A 14,984-nucleotide genomic window follows, 5' to 3' on the forward strand; every position below is an offset into this window, starting at 1 on the left:
GTGTTATGCAGTGTTTGGTGTAGTGTGTTTGGTGTGTAGTGGAGTCAAAACAACGAGGAGACTGCTGAATCTGGAGCAGGCAGTGCAGCTGGAAGGAGCTGAGGCATTGCCTGCATTTAAATATAAATAGTTACATATAACTTTGTAAATTTCAAAAACTTATGCACAAATTTAGCAAACAACAATTTATATTTGCATCATAAGTAATAAAAATGGTTCGTTAAACATATTTGTGGTTTTCACAGTGAAAAATCTAACTTTTTCCTACTCTGATTTTGTGTTTTTTTGGGATTTTAGGTCCATTGTGTTAATACAATACGTTAAAATGAAACAATAACGGTACAGTCACACATGTGAGGTTGTGCTGAAAATAATGACACCAAACAAGACAAGGTAAATACTTTTTAAGCCGAAATACCACGAATGTAAAATCAAAAGTAGTCAAAAAGGGCCAATTATATCCCTGACGTCCCACCTTCAAACACAGCCTCATTTGGCCATCCATGAAAACGCTACTTAACCTCCCACTTTTCTATAGGGATACATGCTTCCTACGGGCAATGCACTAGTGCAGAGAAAGAAAACAAGAAATTGTATGTAAAAGAGCAGTGAACTAACACTCAGGAGCAACAACTGGACCCAGAGGCCTGCACTCTGCATCTGAGAAGTTTAAAGTTGCCAGCTTTGACACATTTCTGAACCGCTGAGCTAAATGCGCTCAAGTCTTTGATGTGCCAGTGACCACAGTGGCTTTCTTGCTAAAAATATACAATATGCTGGTAAACAAGACAATTTTAGAGTTGCTGGGTAGCTAATCCTTTTACTTTAGAGAGAGACTAACTGTTTCCCCCTGCTTCTAGGCTCTCTGATGAGCTGAGCTGAATGCATCAAAGCATTCCCTCCATATTAAATGTGCAGAAATTAAATTGCTATTGATTTTCAAACTCAAACTCTGAAAAAGACAACATATAAATGCATTTTCCAAAATGTCAGAGTATTCCTTTAAGACCACTTGAATGGCCTGACATATTAGATGAGACCTAGAAGCAAAGTGTGGTCATGGAACAAAACTGCAGTTAAGATTTCCTAAACACTGGCTGATACCGTATCTTTATCAAGGTCAAAAAGCCTCCCCATCTCCAGCTGTATCCTGACATAACATGTGGGAAGGGGTTAACACTGCTTAGCTTCTACAGCATGCGTATGAGCCACAGGTATGTGTGGGACTAGCAGAAACACAGCCCATAAAATCCACACTCAACCTCCATCTAGCACGCAAGGAATGTTCTCTGAGCACTTCACTATCAGCGTTGAGCCAGGAGGGGCTATCCTCGCCTGTCCTTTGAAGTCTGTGTGAGAGAAAGCCAAAATGGGAAAGGGGCAGTAATAGTCAGCTAGAGCCAAGAGGCTGGCTATTGCGAGGTCAGCCAATTTCTTTCTCATTAGAAATTAATTACAGACGTAGCCAGTGTAGGGGCCGAGCCACAGCGTCGCTAGGCATCCCATGCATCGCCCCACGGGGAGCACTTGAACCCCTGACCCCCCCACCACGGTCGTTTGGGGCCAAAGGGGGTGCGTGACATGGCCCTGGCCCAGAGACACTGCCCCGCCAGGCTGGGAATGCAGTGGCACTGTGGGGGGATTGGGAGAGGGACAAAGAAGGGGAAGAGGGGCTTCACTGATTCAGGGCTCATTGGGTTAGAGAGCTTCATTATTAAGTCCCCTGTCAGTCTGCAACAAAAAGCACCCCACGGACTAGCGGTGGCTAATAAAACCACCACTCTTTATAACTCAAGACCACTTCTGACATCTTCTTTTGAGGAGAAATGAAAGTGTGCGACTTGGTCCCCAGCTTAATGAAAGTATCCACATCTTTTCAGCTGAATGAACTGTTGCTTCACGCTGAAAATGGACCAGTGGGTAGTGCCAAAACCGACTTGAATTAAGCTGCTTTCACACCTGCTTAATTAGATAATGTCGGGTGAATTTTCATTTAGACTTGCAACACTTCACTACAATATTACACGGCATATGGCAGAAACAGACTGCAGGACATATTTGAGGATCTTGCTCTGCGCGAGTGTGTGTTTGTGCTGTGTATGTGTTGCTCTTTGAGTGAATTTGTTCAGCAGGTGTCCTGAAAGCATGAATGACATGCTTATGCATTCAGGACTAATTCAGACCACTCCAGGTAAATGAAGTATGAAAGCAGAAAAAAACATTTTGCTTTTCTCCCAAACCAGCAATTCGAGCACTTGGATTGTTGGTTGCAGAAAAAAATGTTACAAAAGAACTCATTGTCCTTCACAAGAGAAACATCCCATTTTAATGGTTCTTCCTAACGGTTATGGCACAACTCCACAGTCTGTTACTGATGTTAAAAAGGTAACGTTTGAACAGCAGAGTTTCACACTTTGCATAAGAAGAACACTTACGCTGAATCTGGGATCTGCCCAAATAAACAGGGCCATTCATTCAGCTGTTACTTCACTCATCAAGCGACGGTGCGGCTTTATTTGTTCATAAAGGTCAAAGATTCTAATTGTGTGCAGCCACAGAACCTGATTATGACAATCACGCATCTCACACACATCCACACTGCAACACCTGTCAACTCTCCAAGTCTTTGCACTCCCCGTTTGGCTGATTGCCTACTGACAAGTGCTGAGATAATTAAACAATTTGTCAACAATTTTGATAATCAATTACTCATTTGAGTCATTTATCAAGCAAAAACAACAACAGCAAAATAACACTGGTTCCAGCTTTTCAAATGTGAGGCTTTCCTGCGTTCCTTATCTTTATATCACATTAAATTATCTTGTGTGTTTTTGTGTTTTATACTGTAGGTCTCACACAACAACACAATGAAAGACGTCACCTTAGGCTCTGGGAAATTCTGGCTGTACGAAATAAACAATTAATCCACCAATTAAAAAAATAACAGATGAATCAATAATACAAATAGATGAACTCACTAGAGCCTTATTACAGAAAGGGCATTCAAATGTGGCTTGGAAGAAAAATCCAATTACCATGTGCCCAAACATGTCATTCACCTCATAGTAGTGTGATTGAATGGGGGGGGGGGATAGATGAACAGACTAGTTTAGCTGTAGTCATTAATGTTCCTCTCCCCGTGTTCTTGATGGGACACCTCATTAAGAATCTGTTGGTAGCAGCTGGCTTGCTATCCTACCCCATTACTGCCCCACCATGCCAAAACCTCTGCCACTGGCCCTCGCACCCATCCCCCACTCAAACATGTCCCTCGTGTCTCATATGACATCTGTGTCTCGAGGTCCTGTGATGGAATGCTACTCGCCTGCTATGCCTCCGCAGGTGCTCCCTGCTGGCTGCCATCCATTTTGCAGCCATGATGGTGTTGTGTGCTGTGGCTGAGTGACCTGTCGCAGGCTCAGAAGTAGGCCGAGTGAGCGGAGTCAAGGTTCAAGGGACAATGGTTAAGGAATCAGAGGGAATTGATGCAGCTGCCTTCCATCACTACCCGTTGTGTACACTTCAAGCTGGATGAAAATCCTCACCTCTGGAAGCTTACTGCCCTGCCTCAACCTGCTTATAATTCTTCACCAAGCTCTTCCTCCTCCATATCAGGCAGAGGAAGGTCATGTCTGTATTTAGCCACAGCTCAGGAGACTGTGTCTTCCCAGATGCTGCTCTCAGGTTCTGTGTGGCTTCAGCCAACAGCGATTGAAACCCAGCTGTACTCTATGTGGGGTGAAAGTGACTACGGTATGGTAACCAACAGAGGGAACAAAATGATCCTCAACATAATAGCCCAAGAATGTCATCAATTGTGCACTTAAGAGAAATACATTATGAGTTACAATGTGAGAATTGTGCAAACTTCTGCACCACGTCTCAGAATCTTAGGTTTCATATCACAGCCGAACCCTGTCTTTATCTGCCTCCATAAAACAGACACTACCAGAAATTATCATCTTCCCAAAAGGTCAAGGACCGGGATCCACATTAAGAAACAGATGGTCATAACTGAGCAAAGGGATTGGGGTCCTATTTTATAGCTGTCATCAAAGCTGTCAGGGTGCATGGCCACATAGTAATCATAGCACCACTTCACAGACAATTCCGCTTAAAACAACTCTGCCATTTTAAGAAGTTGAACAGAGGATAGTAGGTGGCCTGTCCTCATCCAGGTCACTACTGTGCAGAGGACAGCGTACGGCGCAGCTGCTACTTAGCCACACCACAACCTGCTCGCTCGTCGTCCTGGATCCACGTTCTTCACACATATTTCATATAATTCACTTGTATCAAATAGTGGAGGGAGAGGGATCCTTCCTCTGGCACTCTGGAGTAATTTTGGAGGGAGTTTTTCCCCTAATCAAATCGAGGGTCACAGGACAGATTGTGTTTTATACTGTACAATCTGTACATCCCTCTGAGGTGTTCTGATTATTATTTTGGGCTATATTGGGCTTAAGTTGACTTGACGAGGTTCTTGATCAAAAGCAATGAAAAACCATCTAGAAGATCCTCTTTTTCTAATGCTGTAATAAAAAAGAAGCACCACAACCTGCATTTAAACCTTGACATTTTTATCAACAGTAAAACTTATTTTCCACAGTTGTAATGTAAATCAAATTTAAAAAGGCACAATTAGCACTTTCTATGGCTAAACTCCACATGTTTTGTGTAAAAGCTGCATAACATTTATACAACAAGGAGAAAAGCCATCATCTCTCAAGTAAGTGGTGCTGAGGGTCACATTTGTTCAACTGTGAAGAGCCAAAATAGCAGAATAAAAAGACACTGCCAATTCCATTACATCATGTCAATGTATCAAAAAGGCTTCAAGCAGTAATTTCACCATTTTAGCTGACCTCTGTTAGCTTCAGATGAGCTCAGGGCTGAGGAGAAACTGGCTCCAATAACATGGTAAGTCGCTGCAGTCAGTGGAGCGCCATGCCAAAAGGGAGCTCCCAACGGCACAAAGGAGCCTCTATCTAAAACTGAACTTTTTCAAAGAAGCGTTTCAGCTTGGTTTTAGCAGCAAAAACGTCAGCTAATACCAGGAGAATTTTTCCAGGGGTCACCATAGCAGCAGGTGAAATCAAAATAAATCCTGTGAGGTTGGCTGGAGAGGCCCCAAGAAGACCTGAGACACTAGCTGATATATACATGACCAGCACAGAGTCGACGCTGGTCTTAACTCTAAACCCTAAATTGTTGAAACTTAACGTCTGAGACTCAACAATCCATCCTCAACACTGCTGTGCTTTGCATGCCATGGAAAAGTACTGTGTAGGACTAAAAATGACACCTTCCTCTATTCTTGCTGAGGTCCCAACACACTACGCCTACTGTGTTTAGAAGTCAAGTGGTTTCTATGGATTTCCACTACAGAAACCAGATAAATCTGTTCTTGGCTTGTAAAACAGACCAAGAAAATTGTGGAGAATTACAGCAACTTCAAACAGAGTTGTTGCACTACTCACCAAAGTCGCAGCAGCTCATTATCTATTGCAAAGACAACATAATTATAAATCTTTGTTGGAGCACTGGAATTGAATTGGGTTACGTGTGGCATCTAAGAAAGTAAAAAGTTGTGAAACTCAGCAGGGTTTGCCAGTGCACGTCAATATTTTCCACTAGGAAACATCAGCTAATCATGTGAACCTTTTAAAATCTTTTTTTAAGCACATTTTTAGAAGTCAAAGTTCTTTGAAGAACCAAAACCACACAACTACCAAGGTCTTAGCAATTCACAACCATGTGCAAAGTTGTAATTTTGTTCTAAACTGAGCAATCACAATAAAAAATATGGCTTTAACAAGATAAATAGTATGAGATACAAAAAGAGGGTAAGGGATGTGTTTATTGCCAAAGTCACCACATAATACTGGATCAATGCTGGCTGCTAGCTGCTATACAAAATCAACTCTAATTTCTTCCCATCCTCTCAGTAAAAGTAGGGAAACAGTTTTTTCAGCTTGAGAGTGAGTTCAAGAAGGGAAACTCTCTGAACCTTGTTGATAAAAACAGCTGTTCAACCCCAGATGGGTGGCATACGCCTATACAAATACCCACCCAAACATACACTCACACATCCCACCAAGTCCAAAGCTGCCAAGAGACACAGGCCAGGCACAAGATGATGGCAGGCAGCTCATTTGAGCGGCGCTCACAATCGTCTCTCTGTGACTGACTGCCCCCACACCCTTCGAGCACATGAAAAGTTTCTTTGACTGAATGAGGGCTGAGAGGCTCAATGTGTACATGGGTAATTGATACGTTATTAATGTATATGTAAGATATCTTCCACACACACTGGTTAACCTAGCACCAGTAACATGGAGAGTATATAGAAGGTGACGACGTCTGAGGTTAGAAATAAAATAGAAATCAATTTGCTGAATGAAACAGATCAGCCTCAGTCTGAACTGAAGGCCACAGGATCCATTAAAACAATTCTGAGTTTGGAATACAAGATTCAAATTGCATCATCCTCACTAGACGATTACGATGAACACAAATCATCATATTGGCAAAGCTGCATTGATTCTCGTTTGCCTGCATTCTCTTTGAAGCACAAGCTACTTAACAACTGCACTACACCATAATCTTCGCCATTGAGAAGACTTTCAGGTTAATTCATCACACCCTGGACGTCCTCCAAAGAGACGGCAGAGAATAAATTCCTGTCTGAGAGCTGCAGGATGTTGGAACTCCAGCAGGTACAGTGCATCCAAATGAAGGTTATTAATCAGCGTTTCAAGAGGAATATCAGTCGCTCTTAATTTATGACACGGGCGGCTGCCAGGAATGAAACCCGCCACATCACAATTGTGTCAAATATAAATCATGCTAATTATATTTATGTTATGAGTAACAGCTGATTGGGGAAGGGTTGCAAAATCGTAAGGAATTGAAAAACTTAATTTTCAGTAGTTTCACTGTGCAGCTTACACTCATCTGTCATTCTTATCATGCTCCAACTTCCTGTTCAAGTTATTACACTTCATTTGTTTCATGCTTTTCATCTTTGAGTATAACAATTTTTCTCCAAATGACTGTGGCTTGTCATTCTTCAGGTTGGTGTAGCCGTTATGAGATAGCGTTGTAAGATGATGCCTCCAAAGAAAATCTCTGTCAATATCTGAACATCCCACAAGACATGCAGCATCAATTTTCACACCATCAACACAAAATGCTGTATGTCTGCTTTGAAAGCTCAAAATCTGATTTCAAAAGATTTTAACCAACTTAAACAATTCCAACTGTTCATTATTGATTTCAAACTTTACGGGGGTCTGCTGGTGAAGACAAAACGATACAATAAAGCCAGCCTTACTCTTTATCTGCTTGTAATCACAAATATGTCATTTAGGCCCTGCTTTAGGAATGTAAAAACAAAAAAAAATAAGAGGATTTAAAATGATCTTATTTTAATAGGAAATGTCTGTAATATGCCCCCCTGGGCTTGAAAAACAGTTTCATGTATAACAGAGCCTTGCACTCATTAGTCCAGGCTCATCTGACAAGCACAGCTTGCATGTGTCATAATCCTATGCAGCTGCCACGACTGCCAGGAGACACCACGACAGGAGCTCGGCAGAACCGAAATAGCCAAAGTTTGAGGAAAATTTTCAGGGGAAAAAAACCTCACCATCCTGCTGAGCTTGTATAACGATTCCTTTGGAATGGCCACAATGCCAATTCTTTCAAGGTTTCCTTGAATGTCAGGCCAGGGGGAAATAATTCTTACTTAAATCTAACACACTCTGCCATTTGCTGCTGTCATGCTGCAGTTTTAAAAGACATGCTCTTGAAGCGCGGCAGCTTTGCTACTGTAGTTTTTCTGTAGGCAGTGCAAGACTGGACAGTGGCACGCTGTCCTGAAGAACATGACCAACTGTGACTGCAGTGTAGCAGAACATAAATATTATAGAACGTGTCAAGCTGCAACACTACTACTTGCTATTCATACAACTTTCACTAAGTTCTTTTTGGAGACTGTGTGCAGCTCTGGTAAAAGCTTCAGGAACTGAAAAGACTTTCCGTGCAGCTTCTCACTGAATCAGATGCTTTCAAGGCTTTTATGTTGGATCTTTTTATATTGACCGTTATTATTGCTACACACCAGGGCTGCAACTATTGCTGACCTTTGTGTTGATTAATCTGTTGATTATTTTGAGTGAGACCAGTTCAGTTCTCTGTAGCACCTCTGAAGTCGCTTTATACCTGAAGTGCTTCAGAACATAATGACAAATATGATAAACTACACTGATATTGAAGTGTAGCCATAGTTTCCAGTCTCTTCTCTGTATGATTTCCCCACACTCCGCTATGTACGTTAGCGCCATGGAAACCGAAAAGACTCTGCTCTCCCAGAGGTCATTAAGCCCAAGCATCATTCAATCACAGCAGAACAGAGTCCTGGAGAGCCCCACAGCACCATAGCGAATTAGACATTTTGCATTTTTGTTCTGTTTTAGAAAAGGAAAGTGGAAGAAAAACTAGAAAACAGTGAGTGGAAAATGTTTGTGGGAACATCTCTAGATCTTTTTTTTTTTTTGTAAATACCGTTGATGTAAGGTCCCTCAGGTTACTATAAAGTCTCAGAGGAGTCATCACACAGGGAAGTGTGGACAGCTTTATGGCCTCTTGACACAATTCAACTTTTTTTTAAAGTTTTTTTTTCAGCTTTTTTGTTTTGACATGAAAGGACTGGCAGACACAAAGAAGACACACAGCAGCCGGATTGGAGAGGTGCTGCGTCTGACATTGCTTTAGTCACAGCAGGAACACCTTGATGTAAGCTGCTTTATGTGAACCAACCAATCATAACACTGAATAGGCTGGCTTTCAAAGTACAGAGAAAAGTGATGGTTCAGGACAACACCTACTGTATACCCCTCTGCACCATACTGAATGAAAGGGTTTCCCCATGTCCAGGGAGCAGGGCTTCCCCCGGGAAATTGATTATTGAAAGTTGTTTGGTGTTTTGTTTTTTTCAAAGAAAAGCCTTTACTCTTTACTGGCACATACAAAAAGTCTTGCGGGAATTTGTAAACCAGGAACCGCTGCTAGTAAAAAAGAAATGTCTTCACATTAAAATGCAGGTGAATATGACTTGAACCTGAACCCTGGGTTTGAATGGCAGTTTGCCTCCTAGAATTTCCAAATAGTAAAAAAAACTTTAACATAATGTTTTTATTCAATCATTGTGACTTATTACCTTTATAAATTGTCATCATTAACTTCTGCGGTTAATTATTACCAAGTTAATGTTCAATCTGTAGATGTGATTGAGAAATTGGTGTCATCTACTGAGCTTAGTATGACAGATTGTAACGTGAGCATTTCTTTTAGAAAACATTTGCAGCTCCTTACAGCTGCTGCTTGTGATGTGAACATCACCTAGTTTTCTGTGCTGGAGCTCAGTGGATGCATTAGCTTCCTCAGAAAATTGTAAGAAGGATGGTAGGTATGTCAAAACAAAAAAAAAAAAAAGAAAAGGAAATTTCAGCAGTGTGGAGAAATTCATCACACTCCACCTGTGGTGTCGCCGACAACAACAACCCCAGAGAGCAGAAACACACTGATAAAAGATGAGAATGCACTTGGTGGGCTGGACAATAAGGGTGAAATTATTTCACAATATCAATATTTTTGCAGTATCAGTATGAATGAAAATCAAAGTCACCCTAAAAACTGATTTTGAGTTCTCTACAAAGTTGATTGTTTAGCTGGTGGTATACAAGATAAAAAATAAATACTGCAGCAGAACCAGAGCCTCAAAATCCAAACAAAGGAAAAACACACGACCAGATGAAATATTGACACTGACACTGTATGTGGGGGGAAAATTCCAAAGAGCCCTAAGAAAGTAATTCAAGGCCACTCGATGTGTACCAGAATGAAAAGAGCAGGGGAGGCTGATACACCGGCTGTAGTAGAGAGACAGAAAAAGGCAGACTTAAGTAATGATCTTCTGAACCACAACACTAGCAGCAGCTCTGATAAAGCCAATTTCATCCTAGCAGGGGGCCAGCAGAAGCTGTGGACTTGCCCCTGATCCGTTCTGGGTTTTAGACTCCTCTCCACTTAAAACAACCCCACTTTCACTGCCACGAGACAGCCAGCCCAGTCTGCACCTCGAATACACAGGGGGCTTACAATGCTAGTTAAAGAAACGGGTTTAAACAGCATGCCGAGTAGTGATCAATAAACATAAGGAAAAATGTTGGATTAAAATTCATAGAGCATGGAGAGAGAATTCATGTAGCTTCAGTCTGGTGTACAAGCATTAAACATCCAGACTAACAGCTGATGTGTGAAACTTTGATATTGTGAGAAATCGGATTAAAGCAGTTAAGGTTTCAAGGGGGGTATTATTACCTGCAGGTCAGATTCATCTGTATATGAGACTATATATCATGATATGGAATGTGTTGTCCTGTCCTGGTTTTAAAGGCTGCTGTACAGTAAAGTGATGTCATTTACTGGACTTGTTGTAATACTTGTCTTTATCCATTCATTATATTCACATTACTGATGATTATTTATAAAAAATGTCATTGTGTTAATATTTATGACAGAGAAGATTTAAAAATGTTGACATATATATTGTTTATTGGGATAAAACCTAAAATACTGGAATAGTATTTTAAGATTTGATCACCTAGCTCGATAATGTCGTCACTGTTTGAACAACTCATGAGCAAATTAAACCTGAGATCCGTGTTAGATTAAATAAAAGCCAATAGTCTTAAAAGCCACAATAGTCAGCTAAAAGCGGGTGATTACACTGACCCCAACCACCCAAAAGATGCAACAGCAGATGTCAAGGCATCTATTCAGAGGTTATTGATCAACACCCCCCCCCCCCCCACACACACGCACACACACACACACACACACACACACACACACACACACACACACACACACACAATTTAGTGTGATTAACTGCTGTGACTGTTAGGTCTAATCATTTCAATAATAGCTACCATTTAACCCCTACAAACCCTGGACAAGCAGATGTAGCTGCTGTGAAACCAAATTGGAACAAGGCACAATAAACATGTTATTTTCAACTGTGATCTCAGAGAGGTGACATCTACACGCCACCTTTTACACAGGTGCAGAAACAAGCTGGGCCTCCACATCAACAGCCATTGCAGATCAGTAGCATTTCCTAAAAGGGGTGGTTTGCATTAGTGAAGCAGATGAATCCTACACTTGGCCAAGTGTGCAATTATTCGTCCCTCAGTGGATGGAGGTCATTAGGACTTTATGAGCGATTGAAGCCCATAAATAAATGATCAGTAAACAGCATACTCTATAGAGCAGAGACAGCAGGTGACGCTGCGTGACGCCCCCTCACATCTCATCACAAGATGATGTGATATGTGGAAAAGATTCTGCTATTTTTAGCTGAAGATGAAGTTGTAAAATTCACGTGTGTAATTGGCTGGAACAGAAGCCTTTTACTGCATGTTGCATACAGATTACACTGTGAAATGAGGGCGGTGATGGAATTGTTCTTGAAATTCAGGATGAATAAAATCCAAATTTAAGCTCCCTTACTTATCTTCACTACAAACTGGGGTGTGGGACCACCAGGGCTTTCCAAACACAATCACACAAAGGTGGTAAATTATGTTCTTAGCAGCAGAGTCCACGAAGAAGAACTTAAATGCGCCAAAGAAAACGACGGTTGTTTACAAAGTCTGGGCGAAGCTGCATCTGAGGTGGTCTGTGGGGACAGAGCCCTGGTGAGTGGTCTGAGAGGAGGGAGGGTTGCCAAATGTTTACACATTTCAGCAAGTTATTTGCATTGTCCGCTGGGAGACAATCAGCACACAGCTCCCTCCCGGCAGGATTACAAAGATAAGATAGAGCCTAAATGGCTTTTACACTCCTCTAACAGGGATTTGTTTACAAAGGGCAAACTTTTTCAGGCATTTTTTTAAAGTTCTAGCAAAAGAGGAGGAAGTGGTTAAAAAAAAGGCAGCACTTCTCACTCTTACAGGTCGTATCTTTTATATCTGCGCCCGCACCAAATGACACAGGCTGAAACTCTTTAGGTTCGGGCTGCAACTCTGCCAACTTTGATAAAGATAAGTTCTGGCCACAGTCAGGACCTCAAAGAAATGTGTTTTGAATAAACAGATATTTTCAGAGAAGGGGACCCCACAATTAGTAATTTGAGACTCTCTCTGCGTGTGGGTCCCAGTCCAATTCTCTGGAATCAATCAAAGCTCCCAAAGGAACTCCCTGGTCCCCTTAATCTCCTGGTTTTATTACTTTCCAGACAGTCGGCCTGTTTCACCCTACCCCCATCTCTCTCTTTTGTACTGATCTCCAGCAAAGCCAAGGAGGGGCTTTTTTTTCTCCCTCTCTCCCTCTCTCCCTCTCCATCTCCTCTTCCACCACTGCAGAGCTCTTTTCATGCAGGAGAGGGTCTTTTATCAGGCTCCACACGAAAGAGAGCCAAGCAGCTCGCTCAGGCCTGTCACTCCGAGCCTCGTCTTCTTTGCACATTCATTCCTTTTAGAATAAACAACAAAATTTCAAAAAGGTGCACAGGCTGCCTATTCTGACACACACACACACACACACACACACACACACACACTCACACTCACAACTAGTTTGCATATCACGAGAATGAAAAGAAACTGGGCCATGTTGCACAAGACTTGGTTACATTCACAATTTTCCAGAGCACATGCTGCTGTGTGATGGTGTCTAGCAGTTTAAGTGATAAAAGATATGGCTCGGTCACGATAGGGTTTGTGATAAGGGCTGGAGCTGTGCACTCCAGTGACTCCCTCACTGCTTCCAAATGATCCCAGGCACTCATGGCTTGGAGTGCTTATAGCAGATTGTGGTGGGTTCTGCTGAAACATACAGACACCAATCAATACCACTAATATCAAGACATCACCTGTAATACCAGTGACATGTCTCAGTACTGAACACCACCAGCTGGAGTGAGCAGTGCACACTGCAGTGCAGTGTCCTCACTTCAAAACAATTAACAGGAGCAAATGAACTGGTTCTGTTGATCCATCAGCTAAACGTGTATTGACGCCAAACTAATGAGATGTCTGCTGGACTGATGACGGCAGCTTATTACCTGACACTGAACACTAATTACTCTTTGCATTGTGGATTTTTTTCATCCTGCCATTCTTTTTCAATTCCATGATCACGGGGCCAGCCGAGCCTAGATAGATGGATGGATCTCAGTTTAACACACACATGTGGTATCAGTCCAGAGACAGAACCACACCGCATGTCTGGATCTCTACAGACACACACAGAGGAACCAGGGAGCAGTTCTGCCTCTACAACCTGTATGCAGACAAAAGGACGGGCTGGAAGCGTGTTGCTTCACAGCCTCGAACAGTGCTGTAAAGATCTTGTCTGGGTCTAAATGCCTGTTAGGAGAAAGTCTTTTGGTTCTGGTTGAAAGTTGTGTAAATGGTGGCAGAGGATCTGAAGAGTATCTGACCCACACAGGGCAGAATTAGCCTCCTAGCTACCCGTCTGATCAGAGCCAGCATTCCGTTTGTTTCTATTCCTCCCAACTCTACCCGATGAAGGTAAGTTAGTTGGATCGAGGCGTGAAGCCGCAGACACACATGAGAACGGCAGCAGTGTCGGTGAGGGTCTTACCTTTGTCCACATGCTTTGACGCGGTGGTCTCGGTGTAGAGAGAGGTGAGACAGAGGAGAGAGAGGAGCGACAGAGCTCCCCGCTCGGCCATCACTTTTTTACGAATAAATCTTTGCAGGCTTCAGGAACCCCGGAGAAGATTTTTAAAAAAGAAATCCTTACAATCCCCGGCCGCCTCCTGGAAATGCACAATGGGGGTAGAAAAGTTCAGAGTCCTAAAATGTGCAGAAACATCGGGAGCCAGGTACTTTTAAAACTGGCCGGATGAAACATGTAGCTGGAAAGAGAGCCGCAGGTTACACAGACTGTTTTCTCAACTTGGTCGAGGCAGAGGTCGGAGGAAAAACACTGAAATCAATCCATTGCCACGGAGTCGCAGCGCGAGACGACGAGATTTGCGGGCGACTAAGCACCAAGGCGCCGACTGAACTACTCCGATGTGCGCCAAGCGCGTAAAAGAGCAGAAAGAGCTCAGTTGGAGAAAAGATGAGATCCGAGCAGAAGGAGAAATCTCCGCCGCGGCCACCTCACTGCTCACGGACGGGACGTAAGAGAGCAGCGTGTTGAAGGGCTGGATCTCCACTGGCTCCCCGGAAAACAGGGCGTGGAGTCACACGGAAGTTTGGATCCTGTGTGCTCAGGCAAAAACCAAACTGTGGTGTGGGATTGAGTCCGAAGACACCGGCTCGTCTTTCACACCACTGACGTATGTTGTAGTGCGAAAATAACGTGCATTATTCAACATTAATAACAACGTTAATACAAACTTTAAGTCCAGCACACACGATATATATTTCCATAAGCTTTCGGTCTTAATATAAGTTCAGTAACACAATATATATTCAATATTCACATTAAGATAAATACTGTTTGGGACGGTTTGTTGCTAACGTTACTCAGGGCTAACATCTAGCTTTAGTTTCAACCTGCGCTCTCAACTTGCTTCTATTAGCTCACTGTTTTGTTTTTTGACTCACCTCAATAAAGCTTAGTGGCCTAAAATGTAGATCGTAATTTATTTTAAAAGTTAGCACTGGTGATTAGCTAGCCTCTAGTTAGCTAGCTCAACTTCCAAAGCTAACATTAACGCCAATGCAGGATAACTTTTTGAAACATATTTAGCTGGAAGCTTGGCAAAACTTACCCCGCTTTCAAAAAATATTCCCAGTTTCTCTAAATACTTTTCTCCCCACCTTGAAAGAAAGATTCTCTGACATTTAACATCAACTGACATTTTTGGATTTATCCCTCCAAAGATTCTTTTTTCGTGACCCAAACAAAGATGGCTGCCGGAAGTGACCCATCTCCTC

At 42.4% G+C, this 14,984-nt stretch overlaps 1 protein-coding gene across 18 annotated transcripts in view; it reads right to left on the minus strand.

Annotated features, from left to right (window-relative positions):
* neo1a (neogenin 1a) overlaps positions 1–14,286 on the minus strand; it is a 171,556-nt gene extending 157,270 nt beyond the window's left edge. For 13 of the 18 annotated variants that reach the window (XM_030414316.1, XM_030414326.1, XM_030414313.1 and 10 more), the window contains exon 1: positions 13,675–14,285. In XM_030414316.1, the coding sequence (XP_030270176.1) occupies positions 13,675–13,765 (91 nt within the window). In that variant the 5' untranslated portion in view covers positions 13,766–14,285. Of the gene's footprint in view, positions 1–13,674 lie in introns of all 18 variants that reach the window. The other 5 variants (XM_030414312.1, XM_030414310.1, XM_030414322.1 and 2 more) reach the window with 2 other exon arrangements.
* Between the last annotated feature and the right edge of the window lie 698 nt (positions 14,287–14,984).

The sequence above is a fragment of the Sparus aurata genome, chromosome 4, assembly GCF_900880675.1.
Source record: "Sparus aurata chromosome 4, fSpaAur1.1, whole genome shotgun sequence".
NCBI lineage: Eukaryota > Metazoa > Chordata > Actinopteri > Spariformes > Sparidae > Sparus > Sparus aurata.